We start from the raw sequence: 23803 nt of genomic DNA, 5'->3' as shown, positions 1-23803 counted from the left end.
CTGGTGCACCCCGTACGTTTCTGTTCTTCTGAATCTACTGATCTACGTGCCCAGTAAAAGCTCTTCTGCACGCCGAGTCTGATTTACATCGTCTGTCTACAGTCTGGGAGTTCTTTTCTTTCAAACTTTCAGTTTCACAGGTGGGGTGCTGAGTACATGCAGCAGCAGCCCTTCCACCAATTAACCGAGGATCTACCGAGCTTGATCCATACAGACACAACATCCACGGATTTCTGAGATACAGCTCACACATCGGAAAGGCGAAACAGCAAGGGGTCAAAAACAAATATGCCAACCGCGAATCCTGTAACGTGTACAGGGCTACAGAGATCAAGCACTGAGAAGAACAAAGGGTATATTACATAGATAACTTACAATTTCTAGACCTGTAAACAGTAAGACGTTGCATTTTTTTTTCTCTTTCCTTCTTTTACACACAGTAGTAACCTTAAATCCTAAAGGCTTCCTCGCATAAAACCTGGGCAAGCTTGAGAGCAGGTGCGGGTGATTTCCACGTTGCCGTTCCTGTATTTACCATGCTGTATAGACTCTGTAAAAAGAACATTCGTCTGTACCAGCCAGGCCTGCTCTAATGGATAGGATGGTACTGCGTGATCCCGCGTTTTGGTGGCAGTTTCCTTAGGATAAACAGAACCATAGCTGAAGGCAAGATCTCGACCAGCTGCACAACAAGTTAGTGAACCCACTCAGCAATCAAGAAATAGTTTGGGTCTGGAGACAAAATAATCATGCACAGATGATATCTCTCAAGCACTCCGAAAATATTTAACCTTCTCTATTTCAAAGAATATGGTGATGCCCCTGATAATCCCTTTTATCTGGCCCGCTCTCTCGACAAGTGCCCTGATTAAGACCTTTTTGTTGAACTTCCTATTTTTTAAACTTTGATTCAGTTGGCATGCCTAACCATATTCATATGTACATGAAACTTGTCACTAGCTCTTGTAAAATGATGATGGTATTCCTAATCATTAGTGTGTGGGCTAGGTTGAACGTGGACCTATGCCATCTGCAGACAGATCCTACTAACCCCGATATCCACAACTTAATTGTCTACCCATATGGCCATGCACATTCAAGACACACCATGGGCAGTTAGTAAATTCTCCATCCAGCAGAAATAATTATACTAGTGAAATCTAGCAGTGCACAGGACATGAAATTGGGATTAGTTTCAATAATCAATACTTCAGATTATTGGGATGTCTTGGCATGTACCATAGACTACATTTCATAATTGTACTTATAAAAGTGATTGACGTTCTTATCTCAATGTCTTAATACTGGTTTGGTTATAGGACATAACAATGTGAGTCAGACTGCGTAAAGTGATGTTCAACAATGTAACTAAATGAAATCATACCAGGTAATAAAAGAAATTCAGAATTGGATGGCTCAGAATATCAAGATCAGCTGCTTTATCAAATGCGTTGAGGCACATCTGGAAATTACACGCTCAAGTTAGTAGATATCCTCTAACTCACCAACCTAAGTTGGTAGTAGAGTAGAATAATTCAAGTAAATGCTAGCACTTTTTGTGAGGGATTTGCAAGCACTTACCATGACACATCTGATCAAGAAACAAGTGAAGCAGATTGTAGTCACATAGCCAACCTGCAACACAGGAGACAGCATTACCATATAGTTGTAACAGACAATCCTCCAAAACTAAGACTGATCAAACACAAAGTATACCTCCTGCAATTTCTTTCGTCTTCCTTTTGATTCCACAGGGAAGCGTTGCAACATGAGGAATAACCTACAACAATAGACAGAATATCAAACATTGTGCCAGTCGATAAAGCGTTCTGCTAGCTATACTGCATGCAATCTTCTGCCGATGGCACTTTCTGGTTTCTGTGCCCTAGTATGGCAGAGCGCATACATGGCACATCCTGGTAATAAAGGCACAAAGGTTGTTATACAATAGAAGTTGTCCATATTTTCACTGCTAAATTAATCTAGTTTACAATCCAACCAAAAAAATACATTTGAAGTCTACAGGAAAATGCTGTGGTAATAATAGTCGCTATAGTGGTGCAAGCATAGAAGTTGTCACAGAGATTTTCAGCACTAAATATAGCCGGTCTAAGATCACAGAGAGTAAAGGTATTAGGAGAACAGCTTAGCAAGGAAAGTATTACCTCCCACCATACAGAAGGAACCCAAAAGCTGCAAACAGTGATACTCCTGAAAATTATAGAAAAGATCAAGCTCTCGAGTTAGATAATATTCTAGTAGTTGAAAACTAGCACCACACAACATGGCCATGAGACGCATTACATTGAAAAGGGTTCCACACACTCAGAGAGAGAGAGAGAGAGCAGGCATTTTACCTGCAAAGAACATCTTTGACAATATGACCATAACTCGAACTGGTTTCCACCACAAAACCAACCATAGAATTATCTGAAATTTTAAAATCATACATATTAGGGCATCTCATGGGTGTGCATACTGCATAGTATTCCTAATTTGCATGTGTCACTTGAACAGTCATAAATACAAGATAAAGCGTGATCATATTTCCTTAACAAGTACAAAAGTATACATTGGACTTCTCAGTGCAATCAACATCAAAGAATCAGTTATAGTAAGTATAAGAGATTTCAGGATACTGGCGTACAAGTGATTGATTCCAATAAACTATAGGTAATCTAGGGAAAACAAACAAGAGTATGTTATCTTGCAAAAAAGAATATATTAAATATGTTATAAGTTATAACTACTGCTTATCTTGTCATAGCAACAAAAATGGGGCATTGCCAATGTCATATTGTCAATATAACAATTGATTTCGATAAATTATATATGTAATCTGGGGAACAAAGGAGAGTATATTATCTATATTAAATAAATAAATAATAATTGACATATTTATTTGTAGATACATCCGTATCTAGAAAACGTTGAGACACTTACTTTTGGATGGAGGGAGTGTCATAACTTAACTACCAATTATCTTGTCATAGCAACAAAAATGGGGCAATGCCAATGTCATTATAGAGATTGATTTCAATAAGCGGTAATCTAGGGAAACAAAGGAGAGTATATTATGTACATTAAATCTTGTCATTATAGAAATATGTTATGAAATACATGGCGTATAAATTTAGTCAGAAGTCAATGGTTTCTAAGTTTGACCAAGTAAATGCACAAAAACAAGATCTACAACACCACATAAATATCAATAGATCCACTATAACGTATATTGTCATAATGCGTTTACTCCAAATTGTAGTTTTTGATATTCCCTTGTAGTTATTTGATCGAAATTAGTAAGTTTTGACTTGTGGTTGTATTTATAAACCATGTATTTTTGGGGCAGAGGGAGCATCTGGTGATAACAACAAAAATGGGGCAAAGTCGATCTCATTGGTCGTAGCCACATAGGTACCACCCCTGGGCATGAAAAACAATTTCGGAACATCACATGAGGTAATAAGATGTAGTTAATGTCTAGATATCGACCCCAGCATGCCAGCATAAGATAATGTGTGCATCCTTTATTTTTCTGGGTTATCAGTGCAAAGTTACAGGCATGAGCTAATTGAATCAAATTGTAAATTACAGTGCAATGAGAAACTTTAGGCAGCAGGTTACCTGAATTGCATACACAACACCATTGATCCAATAGAAAGTTGGCCTTAGCCCATCAGTCGACATCGCACGTGCCTAGCAAAGAACATCACAGATTTAAATAGGTGCAAGGACAATGACATGACATCACAAGAAACTCCCGAAGACAAATACGGTCCAGCACCTGGTAGTAAATCTCGGCCCAGAAGAGCACCAAAAGCGCGTACGTAGTGAAGAACGCGAGCCCGGGCATATCGAGGATCACATGTTGAAGTATCTGCAGTACCACATTGCTTAACCCGTTATGTATGCCCAATCAATTCAAGTACCAATTTGTTCACCAAATCAGACACCAACCTCTGGCTGTATCAGCTGCACGTTTCGCCGCAGCACGAACACGATAGACCGCACTGCAAAACACGGATAGAAAAGATCAGCCATCAACGCAGGCAAGCAAGCAAGCAAGGTGAGCCAGCCAATGGAACAGCAGAAATGTGTGTTTACCCACCGCCGTTGACGACGAAGTTGAGGAAATGGAAGACCTTCTGCGTCGTCCAGCCGTACTCGGGCACCCTACACTCGATTCTGATCAATTGTATCTGCAACAGAAATGGAGCTCCAGAAAGTTAACATTTTTTTTTTTTTACCAACGCCTCACGATTCGCTGCGCAATCCCCGATTTTGAAACCGGGCACGCCCCGGATCAAAGGTAGCCCGCGTGATTGGGGCGAAAGGGACACACGGGGCTAAGGCAATCGTGGGATCGGGCCAGGGCGTGACGGATCAGAAAGAGAATTTGGGGCGGGGGCGCGGGGCTTACAAGCGCGACGACGGAGACGACGCCGTAGAGCACGGCGAGGGCGTGGAACATGCGGTCCTGCCACATCGGCGACTCGTTGACGTCCTTCCACCAGTCGACCGCGCCGTTGAGCGCCGACGAGGCCGCGGCGGCGTCCGCCGCGAACAACCGCCCCATCCCGCGCTGTCGCGCGCGAGCAGCGGGACCAGGTGGCGCCGCCCGAAGGTTCGATTCGAAGGGGGGCGGCGGATGGCGACGGGGGCGGAGGAAGGCGACGCGGGGCTGGCTCGTCTCCAGGGGGGGATTCGAAACCGAAAGAAATGGATTTTGGGAAGATCGATTTTGTTTCGGTTTCGTGGAGGCCGGGAGAAGGATGGAGGAAGGAGAAAGAAGGTTCGAGCCGATGCAGGGGGTACGTGGAGAGGGAGCGCTTCTGTGCGTGAACCTGGTCTACGGTGGAACACAGGAGCGAGGTGGGACATGGCGGGGAGGCCGGTGTATGGACCTGGCACAGCGAGTGTGTTGGAGAAGCGGGCCTTGGTCCAGCACGGCGCGCCGGCTGAATGAGGTGGCGCGTCTGGACAGGGGTGTTTTATGGGTCCTCCGTTTTCTTCTTCTTTCTTGCTTTGACCATTTTCTATCATTATGTTGTGCGAGTCAAAATCATGTTAAACAGCTAAGGTAAGAAGAGGACAATCAGTTAATCAGGCAGGCTATTGTCGACAGTTGACACAAAACCAATTTTTCGATAAAGAAAATATATTAATATCAAAAGATACCAATTACACCCAGCCTCTGCAACAACGCCCACCCTAATGACAGTACGGATGCACACAGCCAAAAAAGAGTAAAGAAAACTAAGAAATAAAAGTCCCGCTACAGCCTTCTAGACCTAGCAACAGCAATACAACCACCACCGTGACGACACCTGAAGTACAGACTCTCCAAAAGCGACGCCTCCAAGAAGGAAACAGTGCACCAACGCCGTCGTCGCCCGACCAAAGGCCTTAGGATTTCCCCTGAAGATAGTCCTCACTCTCAAAACAATGCCTCCAACAAGAACATTACCAGGCACAACCAGTTAATGCCATATCTTGGGTTTTCATCCTAAGAGATAGGACTCTGAACTTCCCCTGTGCTGCCACCCCCACATGCATACCACTGCTGCAAGCCCGGAACACCAAGCAGATCCCTCAGCATCACGTTGACTCGAACCTCCTTTAGCCAGTCCACCAATCCGGTCTTCACGATATTCCTTCTTCTGGCTTCACCATGGACCAAAAAGTCACCTGATGTCAACAAAGAATATAGCTTCGCGGCGCTCCCTTCGGAACCAAACGATCGGAATAAAAACATGGGTGTGCGCGACCGAATACCACCCGATCCAGCAAACTGCAGGCAAAATATGCACTGTTCCATTCGCCAACGGAGCTTTCCGGAACTCATCTCTCCAGCCATATCAAAGCAAACTGACCTCCGGTAGATCTTCATCTTCGCTTGCGAGAAACCCGAGGACCGCCACCAAAAAACAAAGCAAGACTAGCAGCACCCACGCCACCAGTCCCTCCTGTCGGATCACCAGCGAAGAAGACGGTGACGCGGATCATGCGTACCACCGCTGAACCGTCAACTGGGGCGGAGGCCGCCACCGCTCCACCAAATCCTCCATGACTACCAACGGAGAGCATCAGGCCCCGGCCAAGTAGCCGTGCCGCCCCGCTTCTTCCACCGGCGCTTTATCGCCTCCCATGGAACGCCACCGTGGAAATCCTCTCCTCCCCCTCGTCGTTCGACGGAAGGGGCCCACCACCGACGCCGTGGCCAAGGCTGGGGCTGGGGCTGGGGCCGGGCCGAAGCCAGGGCCGGGGCCGAGGCCGAGGCCGGCAGCAGCGGCGACTTGGTGCGGCGATCCGGGGGAGGCTGCTCGGAGCGGGGCGCGTAGATCCTCCGCCGCCGCCCGGGAGGGGGACGGGACACAAAACCAATTACCCCTGATTTTGTTAGGGCATGTACAATGTGTTAGATGTAGATGGGTTGCAGCGCAGTAAGGCAACTCATGTAGCCTACAATTTCTGAAATCTCAAGGCCCATCACGTTGGCAGCTTGGGGACACCCTTGGGAACAAAGTTTAGTCTTACATTGCTAGTTGGAGGGAGTTGGAGTGGTATATAAGGACTGCTCTTCTAGTCCTTCCAAGTGAGTGGGAAGAGAAGGAACCCTCGCGCACTCCTCCTACGTCGCCCGCCTCGTCTCGTCACGCACGTCGCGTTTCGTGACTCGAGTTCGAGACACCTTCTAGGAAGCCTAAATTTTTGCTTGGTGCACCAACTGAGTTGGGTTCGTGTTGACCATGTGTGTGCATGCTCCTCTCCTCCTAGGCTATACCAGGAGACAAAACAGATCTGGAGACTAGCTCACCACTCTGTCTTTCTCACGAAAAAGTTCATTTTGTTGCGCTACTCTCTAGTCTTCCCCATCCCGACGACTGCGTGCACAGCCGTCCGGGAGAGCAGGCCTCCGAAACCCCGTCCATCGAGATCCTGCACCGGGAGGCGGGCGATAAGGTTTTTGGGGAGCGTCTCGGCGCAACTGCTCGCTGTTGTTCGTGCTCTACTTCTCCGATTCGACTGCTTCCTCGACAAATCTGACTACACCATGGGCGACATAAACGATGACCATGGAGTTGCTGCTGGTGCGACCTTTTCGGTCGCGATGTACGTGCTTTTCCTCTCTTATCTTGCATTGCTACTTGTTTCATGTTTAGATCTGGTGCATGTGCTTAGTCTGATGTATATGGTTAAGTATGCTAGTGCTTCTGTAATGTTGCTTTAGGTAATTAAACTCACTCAAAAATTGCCTAATAATATAACAATCCAAAAACCTTATATGTTTAGCCAATTTTAACCATCTAGTTTTGCTGTTGCGCTCAAACCGAGCCCATTTACGGGTTCTCATTTCAAGAGATGGCAGACTAAGAACCTCTTGTGGCTCACTGCTATGGGCGTGCACCGAGTTGCGGATGATACTCCCAGAGGTTCGCTTACTCCTGATGAGGATAAAGCGTTCGGGGAGGCCACCGTAGTCTTTGTGGGTTCCGTTGGTTGATACTTATCTGCACATTCGAAATAGGAAGGAACTGTTGGATGCACTGGATGCTAGGTTCGGTGCTGCCGATGCCGGAGGTGAACTATATGCTATGGAGCAGTTCAATGACTACAGAATGGTTGAGAACCGATTTGTAGTGGAACGGGCTCACAAGATACAGATTATGGCAAAGGAACTTGAGCTCCTCAAGTGTGTGCTACCGAACAAGTTTGTCGTCGGATGCATTGTCGCTAAGCTTTCCCCTGTAAGGGCATTTTATCCTTAACCATTATTTTGGTTAACAATGACACCGGAGCTATTTTGTGGACTAATGGTTTCTATAAGTATATACACAAGTTTTAGTCCATCTATGAGGTTGCAAGGTGGTGAGGAAGGTTTTTAGTCGGCATACGAGGATGCAAGGTGGTGAGAGACCCCCAATTGATGTTCTCAAGAAGTGACGGTGTTTTGGCTCTTTTCTCTATTGGTTATATTGGAGTCTATAGGACTCACCGCTCTACTAAGAGGGGCGGTCTCGATGAGCTTAAAGGGATGTTGCCAAAGTCACATATACACATCCTACCACATAATATTCACACCAAAAATGCTGAGAGGTATAATTGTTTCGAGAAGGGAGAAAGAACTATAGCTCTAGGCAACTCGGCACACAGCCCGGCATGCCGAGTGCTACTGCCGGGTAACTCGGCACATAGCCCGGCATACCGGGTGCTGCTGCCGGGTAGCCCGGTATGTGGCCCAGCCTGCCGGGTGATATACCAAAATTTTCGGTACTGTCGGGTCCTCTACCGGGTGCATCGACTCTGACTCCTCAAACGACTCTTTTCTCGGGGGGACTATATAAGCCCCTTCTTCTTCCTTGAAGGGCTAAGGTGACCAGTGCAAAAGCTCAAGATATTTCTCTCTCTCTCATACTCCATTTTTGAGCTCGAAAACCTTCAGATCTCCCTCCTCCTCCACCCAAACTCAAATCCCTCCGATGAAAAGCTAGAGGATGTCTTGATCTATAGTTCCACCGAGCCAAATCTTGTTCCCCCTTGTATTCATCAAGATACTTGCTCTCTAGGGTTCTTAGGTGGGCAAAAGCGTCCGGAAGCATCCGGGCTGTGGATTTTCTCCTGACAAGATTGTGAAGGTTTAGAGGCTGGCTCAAAGTCTACCACAAGTGAAAAGAGCTATTCCTTCGTGGCATTGGGGAATCCTTCGTGGGACCCCCACATCTCCAAACGTGATGTACCTTCTTGCAAAGGAAGGGAACACGGGAATAAACCTTCGTCTTCGCGTGCTATCGGTTATCCCTAACCAAACTCTTTACTTGTGATATAACTGCCTGTGAGAGCCTTCGTGCTCGAGTTACGTGTATCATCATAGAGGGTGCCTCACCTAGTTTGCATTAGGCTCACCTTTATATTCCGCAAAGCCTAACATTGCAAAGAGAGAATTAAAACTTGTAGAAACCTATTCTCCCCCCCTCTAGGTTTACCATCTCTGAACTTTCAATTGGTATCAGAGCCTGGACTCTTTTTAAGGGCCTTAAAGCCTTAAGAGTGAGATCGATAAACTATTCGAGGGTCCGGATGAAGATTATAAACGTTCGGTTAAGGAGATGAAATCCAGATTCTTAGCATATGAGGCTGAGAAAAAGAAAAAGGAGGATGAAGTCCAAAGCCAAATGGCACAAATGAGTGCCATGCTTAAAAACCTAACGAGTGGGACTTCTAGTGGTGCTTCTGTCCCTTTGGAAACTTTCCATGAGGTGAATCATGACTATCCCAAAAACACTTCACCCATGCCTCATATAAATCATAGTGGGAATGTTCCCCATTTTGATGGAACTCACTTTTCCTTCTGGAATTCCTCTATGGAGTCTCATATTCGCAACTGCAGTGTGGAGATGTAGGAGATCATCGTTGATGGAAACCGGATGCCACAAAATCCCATCAGTTTGACCTCCACCGAGTTCTACAACCGTCAACTTAATACTTCTGCATGTGACAAGATTAGAAGTGGCGTCAATCGCAAACTCCTCGATCAAGTCAACGATATTGACTCTGCAAAAGAGCTTTGGGATCGTACTATAGTACTGCAAGAAGGAACTAATCTGATTCAGAAGGCACTCTATGAGTCAGCAAAGACAAAGGCAACTCTGTTTATGATTAGAGAAGGAGAATCCATAGCTGATGCCTACGGAAGGCTTGGTGCTCTTCGAGTAAAGGTCAAGGGCTTGGATGTGAAAAGTATAATGATGGTTTTGAAATGAACAAAGAGTTCATAAAGTCCAAGGTCATTGCCATGATTGTTGTCAAGCAGAAGGACACCAACCTTGCCCTCAACTTGCAAAACCTCACCAAGCAAGCAGACCTGACCGCAGATGATCTAGTCTCCCATGTGGCTGCCAATGATAACATGGCCAAGGCGGGAGAGAAGCTCATGGCGATGAACCGGGTCGATGGATCCTCACAAAACCTTGCCTTGAAGGCTAGAGATGACCAAGAAAGAGAAGAAGCTTATGAGATCGAAGAAGATGAGATGACATCAACCAGTGACATGCAAACATATGTTGCTTTCTTTGTCAAGAAGTACGTGAAGAAGTTCCCAATCTCCTCCAAAGAGAAGAAGAGAACATGCTACAACTGTGATGAAGACAGTCACTTTGCAAATGAGTTCCCTTATGAGAAAAGGGTAGACAAGCCAAAGTTTGTCAAAGGTGTCAAGCCAAGATTGAAGCCAAATCCAATCAATGAGCGATACAAGAAGAACAAGGGAAGAGCTTTTGTTGGAACTGAGTACATTTCCGATGAAGAGGGAGAAGATGAAGAGAAGGAGGCTGGAGTGGCTAGTTTGGCTTACTCCGAACCCGGGTCACTCTTCACATATGATTACTCCAAGGATTACTCAATGGAGTCTTCAACACCAAATGATATTGGTTCTTCCTTTTTGGCAAGAAGAATGCATTATGATGACTCCAATGACATTTCCCCCTCTACGATTGTCGGCTCTTGTCTAATGGCAAGAGAAGCAAAGGTAATGGCATCCCCGCCTTCTTTATCTAGAATTCTTGATAATGAAACTGATAATCAAGATGAAGTTGCTATGCTCAAGGAACTTTACAAAGTTAGATGCACTCTTTGTGGTGATGCTCTTGTCAAGTTCGATTACTTGATGGACTCCCTCAAAGAAAGGGACGAGTCCATTGAGGAATTATAATATCATATGAATGATGATAAATGGAGATTCAATCTCCTAAGACAAGAGCTGAAAACGAAAGGTGCGTATCTCAAGGTCTTAAGCAACTAGTTGAAACTTTGGAACTAGATAAAGCTAAGGACCAAGAAACTATTTAAAGGGCTCAATTAATGGCCCAAGAGCTAGATGCTGCAAAGAAGGAGCTTGAAGTTGCTCATGCTTCTCTCACTAAGGATCTTGACCACCTTGAAAAGGCTAACAAGCTTGCTAAGGATGAGCTCAAGAAACTTGGAGAGAACCATGACCTACTCCAAGACACCTATAAGAAGGCTCTTGGATCATTGAATGATCCCATTGTTGCTAAAAATGTTGCTAGTTCCTCTACTTCATTTACTTGTGAGCATGCTAAACTTGTTGAGGTACATGTTCGTTTGAAACAAGAGCTTTCTCTACATGTTGAGACTAATGTATATCTTAAATCCTTGGTAACCAAATATGGTCTCAACTATTATCCTGATGACTCGGCTTGTGAACAAGCAACTTTTCTTGAGGAAAATGCTAGGTTGACAAAGGAGCTAGCCAAGTTCACCACCGCCAAGAATAAGATGGGATTGGATGACCTCTTGAGTAAGCAAAGATCAAACAATCAAAAGTATGTACTTGGGTATGCTCCCAAGCCCTACAAGAAGAACAACTACAATAAGGAGAATCCCGCTCAAGAGAAGAACAAGAAGGTCACTAATAATGGCAAAGCCCCAAAAGGCAAAGCCACTAGTGGTGACCGCATGGGACCTAACAATCACTATGTTTTATTTGTCGATTATTATGGTGATGTTTATGCTGAATATATTGGCCCTCGTAATGGCTATGCTTATAGAGGGTACCCAATTTGGGTACCAAAAGATCTTGTTGTCATTACAAAGGAACCCATTAATCGATGGGTTCCTAAAACCTCTACTTGATTTTGTAGGGGTATTCCTCCGGTGGTCCAAAATGGGTGTTTGATAGTGAATGCACCAATCATATGACCGTAGGAAGAGGTGTGCTTGACCAATTCATAGAAGATGTTAACAAAAAGTCAAGCATCACCTTTGGTGACAACTCAAAAGGAAAGGTACTTGGGTATGGCAAGGTGGCAATCTCTAAGGACTTGTGCCTTGAGACGGTCATGCTTGTTGAATACCTTGGCTATAATTTGCTTTCTATATATCACCTTGTAGATGCCGGCTATAATTCACATTTTACTAATTATTGTGTGAAAGTCTTTAGGAGTGATAATCTCAAATTGGTCCTTGTTAGATATGTGGAGAACAACCTTTACGTGGTTGACCTCTCGAAAGAGAGCCCCTCTCTCCCCACATGTCTAATGGCCAAACATGACGAAGGTTGGCTGTGGCATCGCCGCCTTGGTCATGTAAATATGAGAAATCTTAAACAACTCCTAAAGGATGGGCACATTGTTGGACTAACCGGCATTTCCTTTGAGAAAGATCGTGTGTGCAGTGCATGTGTAGCTGGAAAGCAACTCAAGAAGAGACATCCTATCAAGAGTATCGTCACCACTTCTATGCCTCTGGAGCTCCTTCACTTGGATCTCTTTGGGCCATCACATTATGATACTCTTGGTGGGAGCAAGCATGGATTGGTCATTGTTGATGATTACTCAAGATACTCTTAGGTATTTCTCCTTAAGTCTAAGGATGATACCTATAGAGAGTTCATCATCTTCACCAAGAACGCTCAACGAATGTATGAATCTGAGATCAAGGCGATAAGGACCAACAATGGCACCGAGTTCAAGAACTACACTATGCAAGAGTTTGTTGATGACGAGGGCATCAAGCATGAGTTTTCAGCTCCATACACCCCTCAGCAAAGTGGTTTTGTTGAAAGGAAGAACCAGACTATTATTGAGATGGGAAGAACCATGTTGAGTGAATTCAAGTCACCCCATAACTTTTGGGGAGAAGCCATCTCTACAGCTGTCCAGTACTCCAACCGGCTCTTTCTCCTTCCCCTGCATAATAAGACTCCATACAAGCTTCTCACAGGAAACAAGCCTAATGTCATGTAAATTCGTGTCTTTGGATGTAAATGTCTTGTTAAGAACAATACAGGGAAGTGATGACCCACAAGTATAGGGGATCGCAACAGTCTTCGAGGGAAGTAAAACCCAATTTATTGATTCGACACAAGGGGAGACAAAGAACACTTGGAAGCCTTAACAGCGGAGTTGTCAATTCAGCTGCACCTGGAAACAGACTTGCTCGCAAGAGTTTATCAGTAGTAACAGTTTTATAGCGATAGCGATAGTGAAATAACAAAGCGTGAGTAACAGAGACAGCAGTAGTGATTTTAGTAAACAAGAGGATTAAAATACTGTAGGCACGGGGACGGATGACGGGCGTTGCATGGATGAGAGAAACTCATGTAACAATCATAGCAGGGCATTTGCAGATAATAATAAAACGGTGTCCAAGTACAAAGCAATCAATAGGCATGTGTTCCAATTATAGTCGTACGTGCTCGCAATGAGAAACTTGCACAACATCTTTTGTCCTACCAGCCGGTGGCAGCCGGGCCTCTAGGGAAACTACTGGATATTAAGGTACTCCTTTTAATAGAGTACCGGAGCAAAGCATTAACACTCCGTGAACACATGTGATCCTCACATCGCTACCATTCCCTCCGGTTGTCCCGATTTCTGTCACTTCGGGGCCATCGGTTCCGGACAGCGACATGTGTATACAACTTGCAGGTAAGATCAATAAACAATGAATATCATGATGAAACAATAACATGTTCAGATCTGAGATCATGACACTCGGGCCCTAGTGACAAGCATTAAGCATAACAAGTTGCAACAATATCATCAAAGTACCAATTACGGACACTAGGCACTATGCCCTAACAATCTTATGCTATTACATGACCAATCTCATCCAATCCCTACCATCCCCTTCGGCCTACAGCGGGGGAATTACTCACACATGGATGGGGGAAACATGGCTGGTTGATGTAGAGGCGTTGGCGGTGATGATGGCGATGATCTCCTCCAATTCCCCGTCCCGACGGAGTGCCAGAACGGAGACTTCTGGCTCCCGCGACGGAGTTTCGCGATGTGGCGGCGTTCTAGAGGGTTTCTGGCGACTTCGACTTCTCCCCGTGCGTTTTTAGGTCGAGGCCAATAAGTAGTCCGAAGGAGGGCGTCGGAGGCCGGACGAGGGGGCCACACCATAGGGCCGCGCGGGCCCCCTAGGCCGCGCCGCCTTATGGTGTGGGGCCCTCGGGCCCCCACCTTACTTGTCCTTCTGGCTCCGTCAGTATTCTGGGAAAATAGGGCCTTCTGCATAAATTCCGAGGATTTTCCCGAAAGTTGGATTTCTGCACAAAAACGAGACACCAGAACAGTTCTGCTGAATACAGCGTTAGTCCGCGTTAGTTGTATCCAAAATACACAAATTAGAGGCAAAACAATAGCAAAAGTGTTCGGGAAAGTAGATACGTTTTGGACGTATCAACTCCCCCCAAGCTTAGCTTATTGCTTGTCCTCAAGCAATTCAGTTAACAACTGAGCGATAAAAGAACTTTCACGAACACATTTGCTCATATGATGTATATATTCTCATGCTATGGCTAATACTTAAGCAGTTCATAATGAGATACATGCAAATAAGATCATCTAACAGCTATGTCAATCATGGAGAGGTACCAACAATTAATAATAAGCATCATGAATCATGTATATAAGCAGGATTGCAATGTTCATAAGAGAGTATGATAAAGTGGTATCTCGCTTGCCCGTATTTGATCGGCAAAACATAAATGCCCAGGCACCTCTGGAGTTCATAGAAAGACTAGAAGTAGTGATTGTCAAAGATAAAAGCATCAAAGTTATACCACAATCAATCATATTTTGAGACAAGCATATTATACTAAGAATGACAGTTGTGCTCTCAAGATAGTGCTCAAAGAAATAATGGAGACACAACATAAAAGTAAAAGATTGACCCTTCGCAGAGGGAAGCAGGGATTAACATGCGCTAGAGCTTTTCATTTTTGAAATCAGGAGTAAAATTATTTTGAGAGGTGTTTGTTGTTGTCAACGAATGGTAATGGGTACACCAACTACCTCGCCAACCGGACTCCCAAGAGCGGCTCCCATGAATTATTGCATATTTATTTGGCACTCCTTCCAACCTTTCTTACACAAACCATGGCTAACCGAATCCTCGGGTGCCTGCCAACAATCTCATACCATGAAGGAGTGCCTTTTTTATTTTAGTTTTATTATGATGATGACACTCCCCCCAACCTTTGCTTACACAAGCCATGGCTAACCGAATCCTTCGGGTGCCGTCCAACAATCACAAACCATGGAGGATTGTCTATTTAGGTTAATTAATTTGGGACTGGGAATCCCGTTGCCAGCTCTTTTTGCAAAATTATTGGATAAGCGGATGTGCCACTAGTCCATATGAGAGTCCGTCAAAAGTAAATGACAAGGTTGAAAGCTAAACACCACATACTTCCTCATGAGCTATGAAACATAAACACAAATTGAGAAGCATTTTGAAGGTTTTTAAAGGTAGCGCATGAGAATTTACTTGGAATGGTTTGAAATGCCATGCATAGGTATTTATGGTGGACACTTTGGAACAACTTGGTTTTCAGGTGTTTGGAAGCACGAGCAGCGTTCCCGCTCAGTACAAGTGAAGGCTAGCAATAGACTAGGGAGCGACAAATCAAGAGAGCAGAATCGTCATAATCATGCTTGCGGCAAAATAAATTAACGGAGGCATAAAAATGATACAAGAACTCTGAAGCAATATAGATCATCGAGGCTTAATTGACTTTTTGTTCAGTCATATGCATGCGTGAGCATGTGCCAAGTCGATATAAATGAATTATTCAGAGGAGGATACCACAATGCCATACTTACTTATGAATAAAACAATGCAACAAACATCCATGACATGCTACTCATATTAATAAATTGGAGCTTAACATGAGAGATCATAAACTACTAGACTTTCTCAAATAAGATATACTTCACATGAACCAACTAAGCATGCTCACATGGATGAGTATATGTACAAAAATGAAAACAAATAGAATTCATACCAGCCTCTCACCACAATCCAATTGTCGTAGATCGTCATTATTGCCTTTCACTTGTGTAGCTTGGATAATATGAAATGAAAACCACGCTCCAGCCACCGAAGACCATTGAACTCATAATGAACTTTACAAACCAAAGAAGAACAGCAAATATTTTTGGTGTTTTCGAATTGCAAACAAGAACAAAAGGAAACAAGCAAACAAAGCAAAATCTTTTTGGGTTTTCTTATAGCAAACTAGCAATAGCAAATAAAGCGAAACAAATGCAAGAAACCAAAGCAAACAAATGGTGAAGAGAAAAAACAGAAATATTTTTGGTCTTTTTATGTTTTGGGAAAGAAACAAAGCAAAAACAAGAAATAGCAAACTAAAAGAAACACAGAAAAGCGAGATGGCAGAAATCTGCCAAAACCTGACAGCAGTACAGAAATCGATTTTTACAAAAATCTTACGTTGCTCAGCTCGAAAAGTGTTCAACTAATGAAAGTTAGATAACAACCTGGGGAACCTGCACAAAAATTGGCAGCTCAAAATAACGTTCTGGCTGTGCGCACGAATTTTTCTAGTAACAGTCCAGAATCTGTTTTCAGGCAGCACTTCCCCAAATATCATCTCCCTCTCATTAGAAAACCACTCAAAGAGACTAAACAAGTATGTGCAAGTATCCAGCAATCATAATATGCAAGGAATGAGTGATGCCGGTATACCCCCCCCCCCAAAGCTTAGGCTTTTGGCCTAAGTGGAGTTCAACCCCAACGAGGGTCGCTGTTCCTTGCCGGTAGATAATTCATGGCGTAGTCATAGTAAAGTTCCTGTGCAGAAGAAAAGCGTGGAGGCTCCACATACCCAACATGTTGATGCGAGGAACTTGCTGCATCGGATGATGAGTCGAGGTGCTCCTCGACCTCCGTGTCGTCTCTTGCATGATGGCCTCCTCCTTCTATGTGTGCATCCAGTGCACCTTCTGTGACCGACCAATCTTCCCTGGAATCAAGGTTAGACAGAACAGGCGCAGGCAATCTTACTAGTTTCTCAGTTTTCTTAGTTATTCTCCAGACTTTCTTATAAAATGTCATCTTGTAAAACAGGTTACCCAAGTTGGAGGAATCAGAAACAAATTCATGTTTAATCATAGAGGCTATGTCAAGTTTTTCTATGGAGAATGGAATATCAAAATGATGAGGTTCTACATTATGAAAAGCTAGTAAACGAGAGGCGATGAGACCTCCACAAATTCCACCTTTCTCACGGTTAGTAGCGAGTCTATAAGCTATCAATGCCCCCAAATTGTAAGTCCTACTACCTTGCAGTGCCGCAGCTAGAAAAGCTAAATCCGGGATAGAAAGTTTACCACCAATCTTTCTAGCAAGAACGCACTTAGTAATGAAATAGGCAAAGTAGCGGATAGCGGGGAGCTGTATGCTAGTGATTTTACCACTATCCTCTGAGAAACTCCTTCCATAGCAAATCATCTTAAAGAGGTTTAAGAGTTCTTGCGGCAATCCCCTTATCTTCTCGCATGATCCCCATTGCGGTACTTTAATTGCTGCACAAAAATCACTGAATGGCAAGTTGACAGCTTTATTGTAAATTTTATACTGACCTGTGGGGTTAGATCGCGACCAATTGAACTTAAAGTCCTGCACAAAAGACATAGTTAATTTTGCATATTGTCTTGGCTCTCCTTCAACAAAATCACTCAGCCCTGCTCGAGAAATTAGACTCCGAACATCTTCCAATATTCCCGCGCTTCTCATGAAATCCGCGCACGGGTAGTAGGAGGGGTATACTCCCTCTTCACGATTCACTCTCATAACTTGTTGGACCTCCAATTCTTGTTGGTTAAGTTGATATCTACTCCACTCCATTTTCTGAAATTTTCAACAAACAATATAAAATTTGATTTGGTGACATATAATCAAGGGGAACTACTATAGGAACTTGCTAGAGTACTAATCATGCATCAAAACTAGTTTCTACCACTTAGAACAAGCATGCAAGCTCACTAAACATGTTACCTACAGCAGCAAAATATTCAAGATATACTCCACCAAACAAAATTCTACTTGGATAATCGGAGGAGTCACATACCGGAGAGCAAATGTGCCAAATTTCAGACAGAAATCTGGGCTGAGCAAAGAGATCGAAAAATCCTGAGCTCTTGAGCAAAAACGCGAGTGAGAGGAACCTGGTGCGAGTTTTTTCGGGAGAGAGAAGATGCTGGGAGAAAGAGATGAGATAGTGGGGCAAGGAGGGGCCCACACCACAGGGTGGCGCGCCCCCCTCCTTGGCCGCGCCGGCCTGTGGTGTGGCACCCTGGGGTGCCCCACAGGTCATCCTCTGGTGCTCCCAGGTGCCTCTTCGACAAATAGGACCAACGGTATAATTTTTGTGAATTTTTGAAAACTTTGAAAAATGCACATTTCTGGGTATTAAGTTTATTATTACTGGCCAGGAAATTTTTTGAAATCTCCAATTAACTAAGGAACTTTGCAAATTAAAAGTGCTACAGCGACTAGAGCAAATAGAGGAAGAAAGAGATGTTGTTTACCTCCTCTATGCATATAAAAAGTATTTGTTAACAAGGTTGATCAAGTCTTGCCACCAAATAAATTTTACATAGCATAAGAAGAAATAAACCTCAAATCAATCATGTTACCTTGAATTGTATTGATATGGATCCAATCACGAGAGTTTGATATTCTTCTTTAGGCTCATATATAGGACAATCAATAGTTCCAACTTTGATAGTTCTCACATTAGAAATAGTATTGACTCCACATACTTTATCAATCCTCTTGGGAAAATAAACGGTATGCTCCCTATCATCAACATTGAAAGTAACCTTTCCTTTATTACAATCAATAACAGCCCCTGCGGTGTTAAGAAAAGGTCTCCCAAGAATAATAGACATATTATCATCTTCAGGCATTTCCAACACAACAAAATCAGTTAATATCAAGCAGTTAGTAGTAACTTGAACAGGAACATCCTCACATATACCAACAGGAATAGCAGTAGATTTATCAGCCATTTGCAAAGATATATCAGTAGGTATCAACTTATCTAAGTAAGTCTCTTATAAAGAGAAAAAGGCATAACACTAACACCGGCTCCCAAGTCACATAGAGCAGTTTTAACATAATTATTCTTAATAGAACAAGGAATAGTGGGTATACCTGGATCGCCCAACTTCTTTGGAACTTTGCCATTGAAAGAGTAATTAGCAAGCATAGTGGAAATTTCCTCATTGGGGATTTTCCTTTTGTTAGTAACAATATCTTTCATATACTTTGAATAAGGAGGCAATTTAATAGCATCAGTCAAAGGGATTTGCAAGAATAAAGGTTTCATCCAATCACAAAATTTATTATAGTGTTCTTCTTCCTTTGATTTTAGTTTCTTAGCAGGAAAAGGCATTTGCTTTTGCACCCAAGGTTCTCTTTCATTACCATGTTTCTCAGCAATAAAATCTTCTTTAGTGTACTTTTTATTTTTAGCATGCTTTTCAGGTTCATCTTCTACCTCTTCTTTATCAGAAGCATCATTCTTATCATTATCTTTATCGTGTTCATTACCACTTTCAGTTTCAGCATCGGAAATAGAAATACTATTAGGATCATTAGTAGGTTCAGAGGATTCTACAACATTTTTGTGTTTCTTCTTCTTTTTCTTCTTAGAAGGAGCACTAGGTTCAATGCGTTGAGAATCTTGTTCAATTCTTTTGGGATGCCCTTCAGGATATAGAGGATCCTGGGTAGAGACACCACCTCTAGTTGTTACTTCATAAGCATGTTTCTCTTTAGAATTATTCCCCAACAAGTCATTTTGCACTTTAGTGAGTTGATCAATTTGAGTTTGAACCATATGAAAATGTTTAACAAGCATCTTAACATCATTGGAGGTTCTCTCTACAATATCATGCAATTCACTAATAGCTCGAGAATTTTCCATTAAATGATTCTCTACTCTCATATTAAAATTTTCTTGCTTAACAATATAATTATCAAACTCATCTAAGCATTGTGCAGGAGGTTTCGAATACGGAATATCTTCCCTAGTAAAGCGTTGAAGGGAGTTTACCTCAATCATGGATGAAGGGGGAATTATCTCACATATATCTTCTATGGGAGGAAGATTCTTCACATCTTCAGATTTAATACCTTTCTCCTTGAGAGACTTCTTGGCTTCCCTCATATCTTCATCATTTAATTTAATCATACCCCTCTTCTTCAATATTGGCGTTGGAGTTGGTTCAGGCGTAGTCCAATCATCATGATTCCGGCCTATTTTAGCCAATAATTCTTCAGCGTCGTCTGGAGTTCTTTTCCTGAAAACACAACCAGCACAACTATCCAGGTATGCCCTAGACTCAATGGTTAGTCCACTATAAAATATATCAAGTAAATCATGCTTTTCCAAATCATGATCAGGCCGAGCTCTAATAAGAGAGCAAAATCTCGCCCAAGCCTCAGGCAATTTCTCTCCATCTCCCTGGTCAAAATTATAGATTCTCTGCAACGCAATATGTTGAGCACTAGCAGGAAAGTATTTACGGAAGAAAACATCAAGCAATTCTTTTGGACTTTTAATAGAATTAGGTGGCAAACTATTATACCAAGTTTTAGCGTCATCCTTTAATGAGAATGGAAAGATTTTAGCAACAAAGTAAGTACGCTTCTTAACATCATCAGAAAACAAGCTACTCAGAGTAGATAGCTCAATCATGTGTTCAACAGCACTTTCTTTTTCAGTACCACAAAAGGGTGTTTTCTCAACAATAGCTATATGAGATAAATCAAGAGAAAAATCATAATCTTTATCCTTAATATTTATAGGAGATGTGGCAAACTTAGGATCAGGAGACAGTTTATATCTAACAGCATGTTCTGCAAGCAACTTTTTAATTTTTCTTGCATTAGTAGTAGCATTGCATTTTTCAATAAAATCATCATTGAGCTCCACATAATCTTCATCAGGATCATCACTAGAATAATCAAGTTCAGGTGAATTAACAGGTGTAGTAGCATTAGGAGTTTCAGTATTTTCAATTTGTCTAGACCTAGCAATCGTAGCATCTAGAAAGGATCCCAATGAACCACTATCATCAAGCACAGCAGAAATATTATCAATATTATGAGAGTTTTCAGATTCAGCAGAAGTACCAGCTTGTGGCGGTGAGACAAGTTGACTTATCACCGATGGTGAATCAAGAGTAGCAGAGGTACTCAGAATTGTACCTTTTCTTGTAGTGGATGGCAATATGGCGATTTTAGAATCGCGAGGTTTACCCATGATGGAGAATTTGCAGCGAACAATATCAATCCAAGTGAACTTCCAAATAAAGCTATGCTCCCCGGCAACGGCGCCAGAAAATAGTCTTGATGACCCACAAGTATAGGGGATCGCAACAGTCTTCGAGGGAAGTAAAACCCAATTTATTGATTCGACACAAGGGGAGACAAAGAACACTTGGAAGCCTTAACAGCGGAGTTGTCAATTCAGCTGCTCCTGGAAACAGACTTGCTCGCAAGAGTTTATCAGTAGTAACAGTTTTATAGCAGTAGCAGTAGTGAAATAACAGCAGCAGAGTAACAGAGACAGCAGTAGTGATTTTAGTAAACAGCAGGATTAAAATACTGTAGGCACGGGGACGGATGACGGGCGTTGCATGGATGAGAGAAACTCATCTAACAATCATAGCAGGGCATTTGCAGATAATAATAAAACGGCGTCCAAGTACAAAGCAATCAATAGGCATGTGTTCCAATTATAGTCGTACGTGCTCGCAATGAGAAACTTGCACAACATCTTTTGTCCTACCAGCCGGTGGCAGCCGGGCCTCTAGGGAAACTACTGGATATTAAGGTACTCCTTTTAATAGAGTACCGGAGCAAAGCATTAACACTCCGTGAACACATGTGATCCTCACATCGCTACCATTCCCTCCGGTTGTCCCGATTTCTGTCACTTCGGGGCCATCGGTTCCGGACAGCGACATGTGTATACAACTTGCAGGTAAGATCAATAAACAATGAATATCATGATGAAACAATAACATGTTCAGATCTGAGATCATGGCACTCGGGCCCTAGTGACAAGCATTAAGCATAACAAGTTGCAACAATATCATCAAAGTACCAATTACGGACACTAGGCACTATGCCCTAACAATCTTATGCTATTACATGACCAATCTCATCCAATCCCTACCATCCCCTTCGGCCTACAGCGGGGGAATTACTCACACATGGATGGGGGAAACATGGCTGGTTGATGTAGAGGCGTTGGCGGTGATGATGGCGATGATCTCCTCCAATTCCCCGTCCCGGCGGAGTGCCAGAACGGAGACTTCTGGCTCCCGCGACGGAGTTTCGCGATGTGGCGGCGTTCTGGAGGGTTTCTGGCGACTTCGACTTCTCCCCGTGCGTTTTTAGGTCGAGGCCAATAAGTAGTCCGAAGGAGGGCGTCGGAGGCCGGCCGAGGGGGGCACACCATAGGGCCGCGCGGGCCCCCCCTAGGCCGCGCCGCCTTATGGTGTGGGGCCCTCGGGCCTCCACCTTACTTGTCCTTCTGGCTCCGTCAGTATTCTGGGAAAATAGGGCCTTCTGCATAAATTCCGAGGATTTTCCCGAAAGTTGGATTTCTGCACAAAAACGAGACACCAGAACAGTTCTGCTGAAAACAGCGTTAGTCCGCATTAGTTGTATCCAAAATACACAGATTAGAGGCAAAACAATAGCAAAAGTGTTCGGGAAAGTAGATACATTTTGGACGTATCAGGAAGCTCGGTAAATTTGAAACTAGAATTATAGATGGTACATTTGTTGGATATGCGGAGAACTCTCACGCCTATAGATACTACAACAAGTCCACTGGGACTATTGAAGTATCTTGTGACGTGGTGTTCTTGGAGGATAATGGCTCCCAAGTGGAGCAAGCTGTTCCATGTGCTGTAGGTGATGGATGATCCTTCTAGTGCCATCAATCTTACGGGCATTGGACACATCCGGCCCACGTAGGTCCACACTAATGATCAAGATGATGGGATAGAAGCCTCATGCTCAGCCCAAGTACGTAGAGCCTTGCTCAACTCAAGCTGAACCATCAAATGCATCCCAAGAACCAACCTCTACTCAAGATGAGCCGCATTCCAAAGAACAAGAAGAAAGCCCTCAACCCAACTAGCAATACCATGATGCTGACCAAGAATCATTATCAATCCATGGTGGAGCTCAAGTTGTCCCTCATGATCAAGAACTAGCAAGAGATGAATTTATTGATCATGAAGGAACCATTCGGAAGATCAAGGCTGCTTCAAGGGCAAGTGATATGAAAATAGATCGAGCCCTTGGTAGCATCTCAACAGGAGTGGTAACTCATAGACACCATGCATTACTTATCACTTATTGTCAACATCATGCTTTTGTGTCTAGCTTTGAGCCATTCAAGGTACATGAAGCCTTGGTTGATCTGGATTGGGTAATAGCCATGCAAGAAGAATTGGAATACTTCTGCCGCAATGAAGTATGGTCTCTACTTGAGAGACCCAAAGATCATCACATCAATGTCATTGGGACCAAATGGGTGTTCAAGAACAAGCGAGATGAGAATGTCACCGTCATAAGAAATAAAGCAAGGTTAGTGGCGCAAGGGTTTGCCCAAATAGAAGGTATGGATTATGAGGACACATTTGCGCCGGTTGCCTGTCTTGAAGCTATTCGTCTTTTGCTTGCTTTTGCATCCTTTCACAATTTCAAGCTATATCAAATGGATGTGAAAAGTGCATTTTTGAATGGTCCCCTAAAAGAAACTGCATATGTGGCTCAACCCCCGGGTTTCGAAGACCCATGCGGTCCCAACCATGTGTATTTACTCCATAAGTCACTCTACGATCTCAAGCAAGCTCCACGTGATTGGTATGATTACCTTAGGGATTTCCTACTCAAGGATGGATTTAGCATGGGTACGGTTGATTCCACCCTTTTTACCAAG

At 43.4% G+C, this 23803-nt stretch overlaps 1 protein-coding gene across 1 annotated transcript; it reads right to left on the bottom strand.

The window, feature by feature from the left end:
* Positions 1 to 269: 269 nt before the first annotated feature.
* LOC127307316 (tobamovirus multiplication protein 3) lies at positions 270 to 4709 on the bottom strand. The gene is made up of 11 exons (XM_051338052.2): positions 4421 to 4709; positions 4109 to 4199; positions 3958 to 4010; positions 3785 to 3877; positions 3625 to 3696; positions 2358 to 2430; positions 2166 to 2211; positions 1717 to 1780; positions 1582 to 1635; positions 1385 to 1462; positions 270 to 682 (listed from the first exon to the last, which is right to left on the bottom strand). The coding sequence occupies exons 1-11, from the start codon at positions 4574 to 4576 to the stop codon at positions 590 to 592; spliced, it is 873 nt and encodes a 290-aa protein (XP_051194012.1). The 5' UTR covers positions 4577 to 4709; the 3' UTR covers positions 270 to 589.
* Positions 4710 to 23803: the final 19094 nt, after the last annotated feature.

Source organism: Lolium perenne, chromosome 1 (genome assembly GCF_019359855.2).
Source record: "Lolium perenne isolate Kyuss_39 chromosome 1, Kyuss_2.0, whole genome shotgun sequence".
NCBI lineage: Eukaryota > Viridiplantae > Streptophyta > Magnoliopsida > Poales > Poaceae > Lolium > Lolium perenne.
The sequence above is the reverse complement of the archived record's forward strand: the minus strand, read 5'-3'. Positions and strand labels throughout refer to the sequence as shown.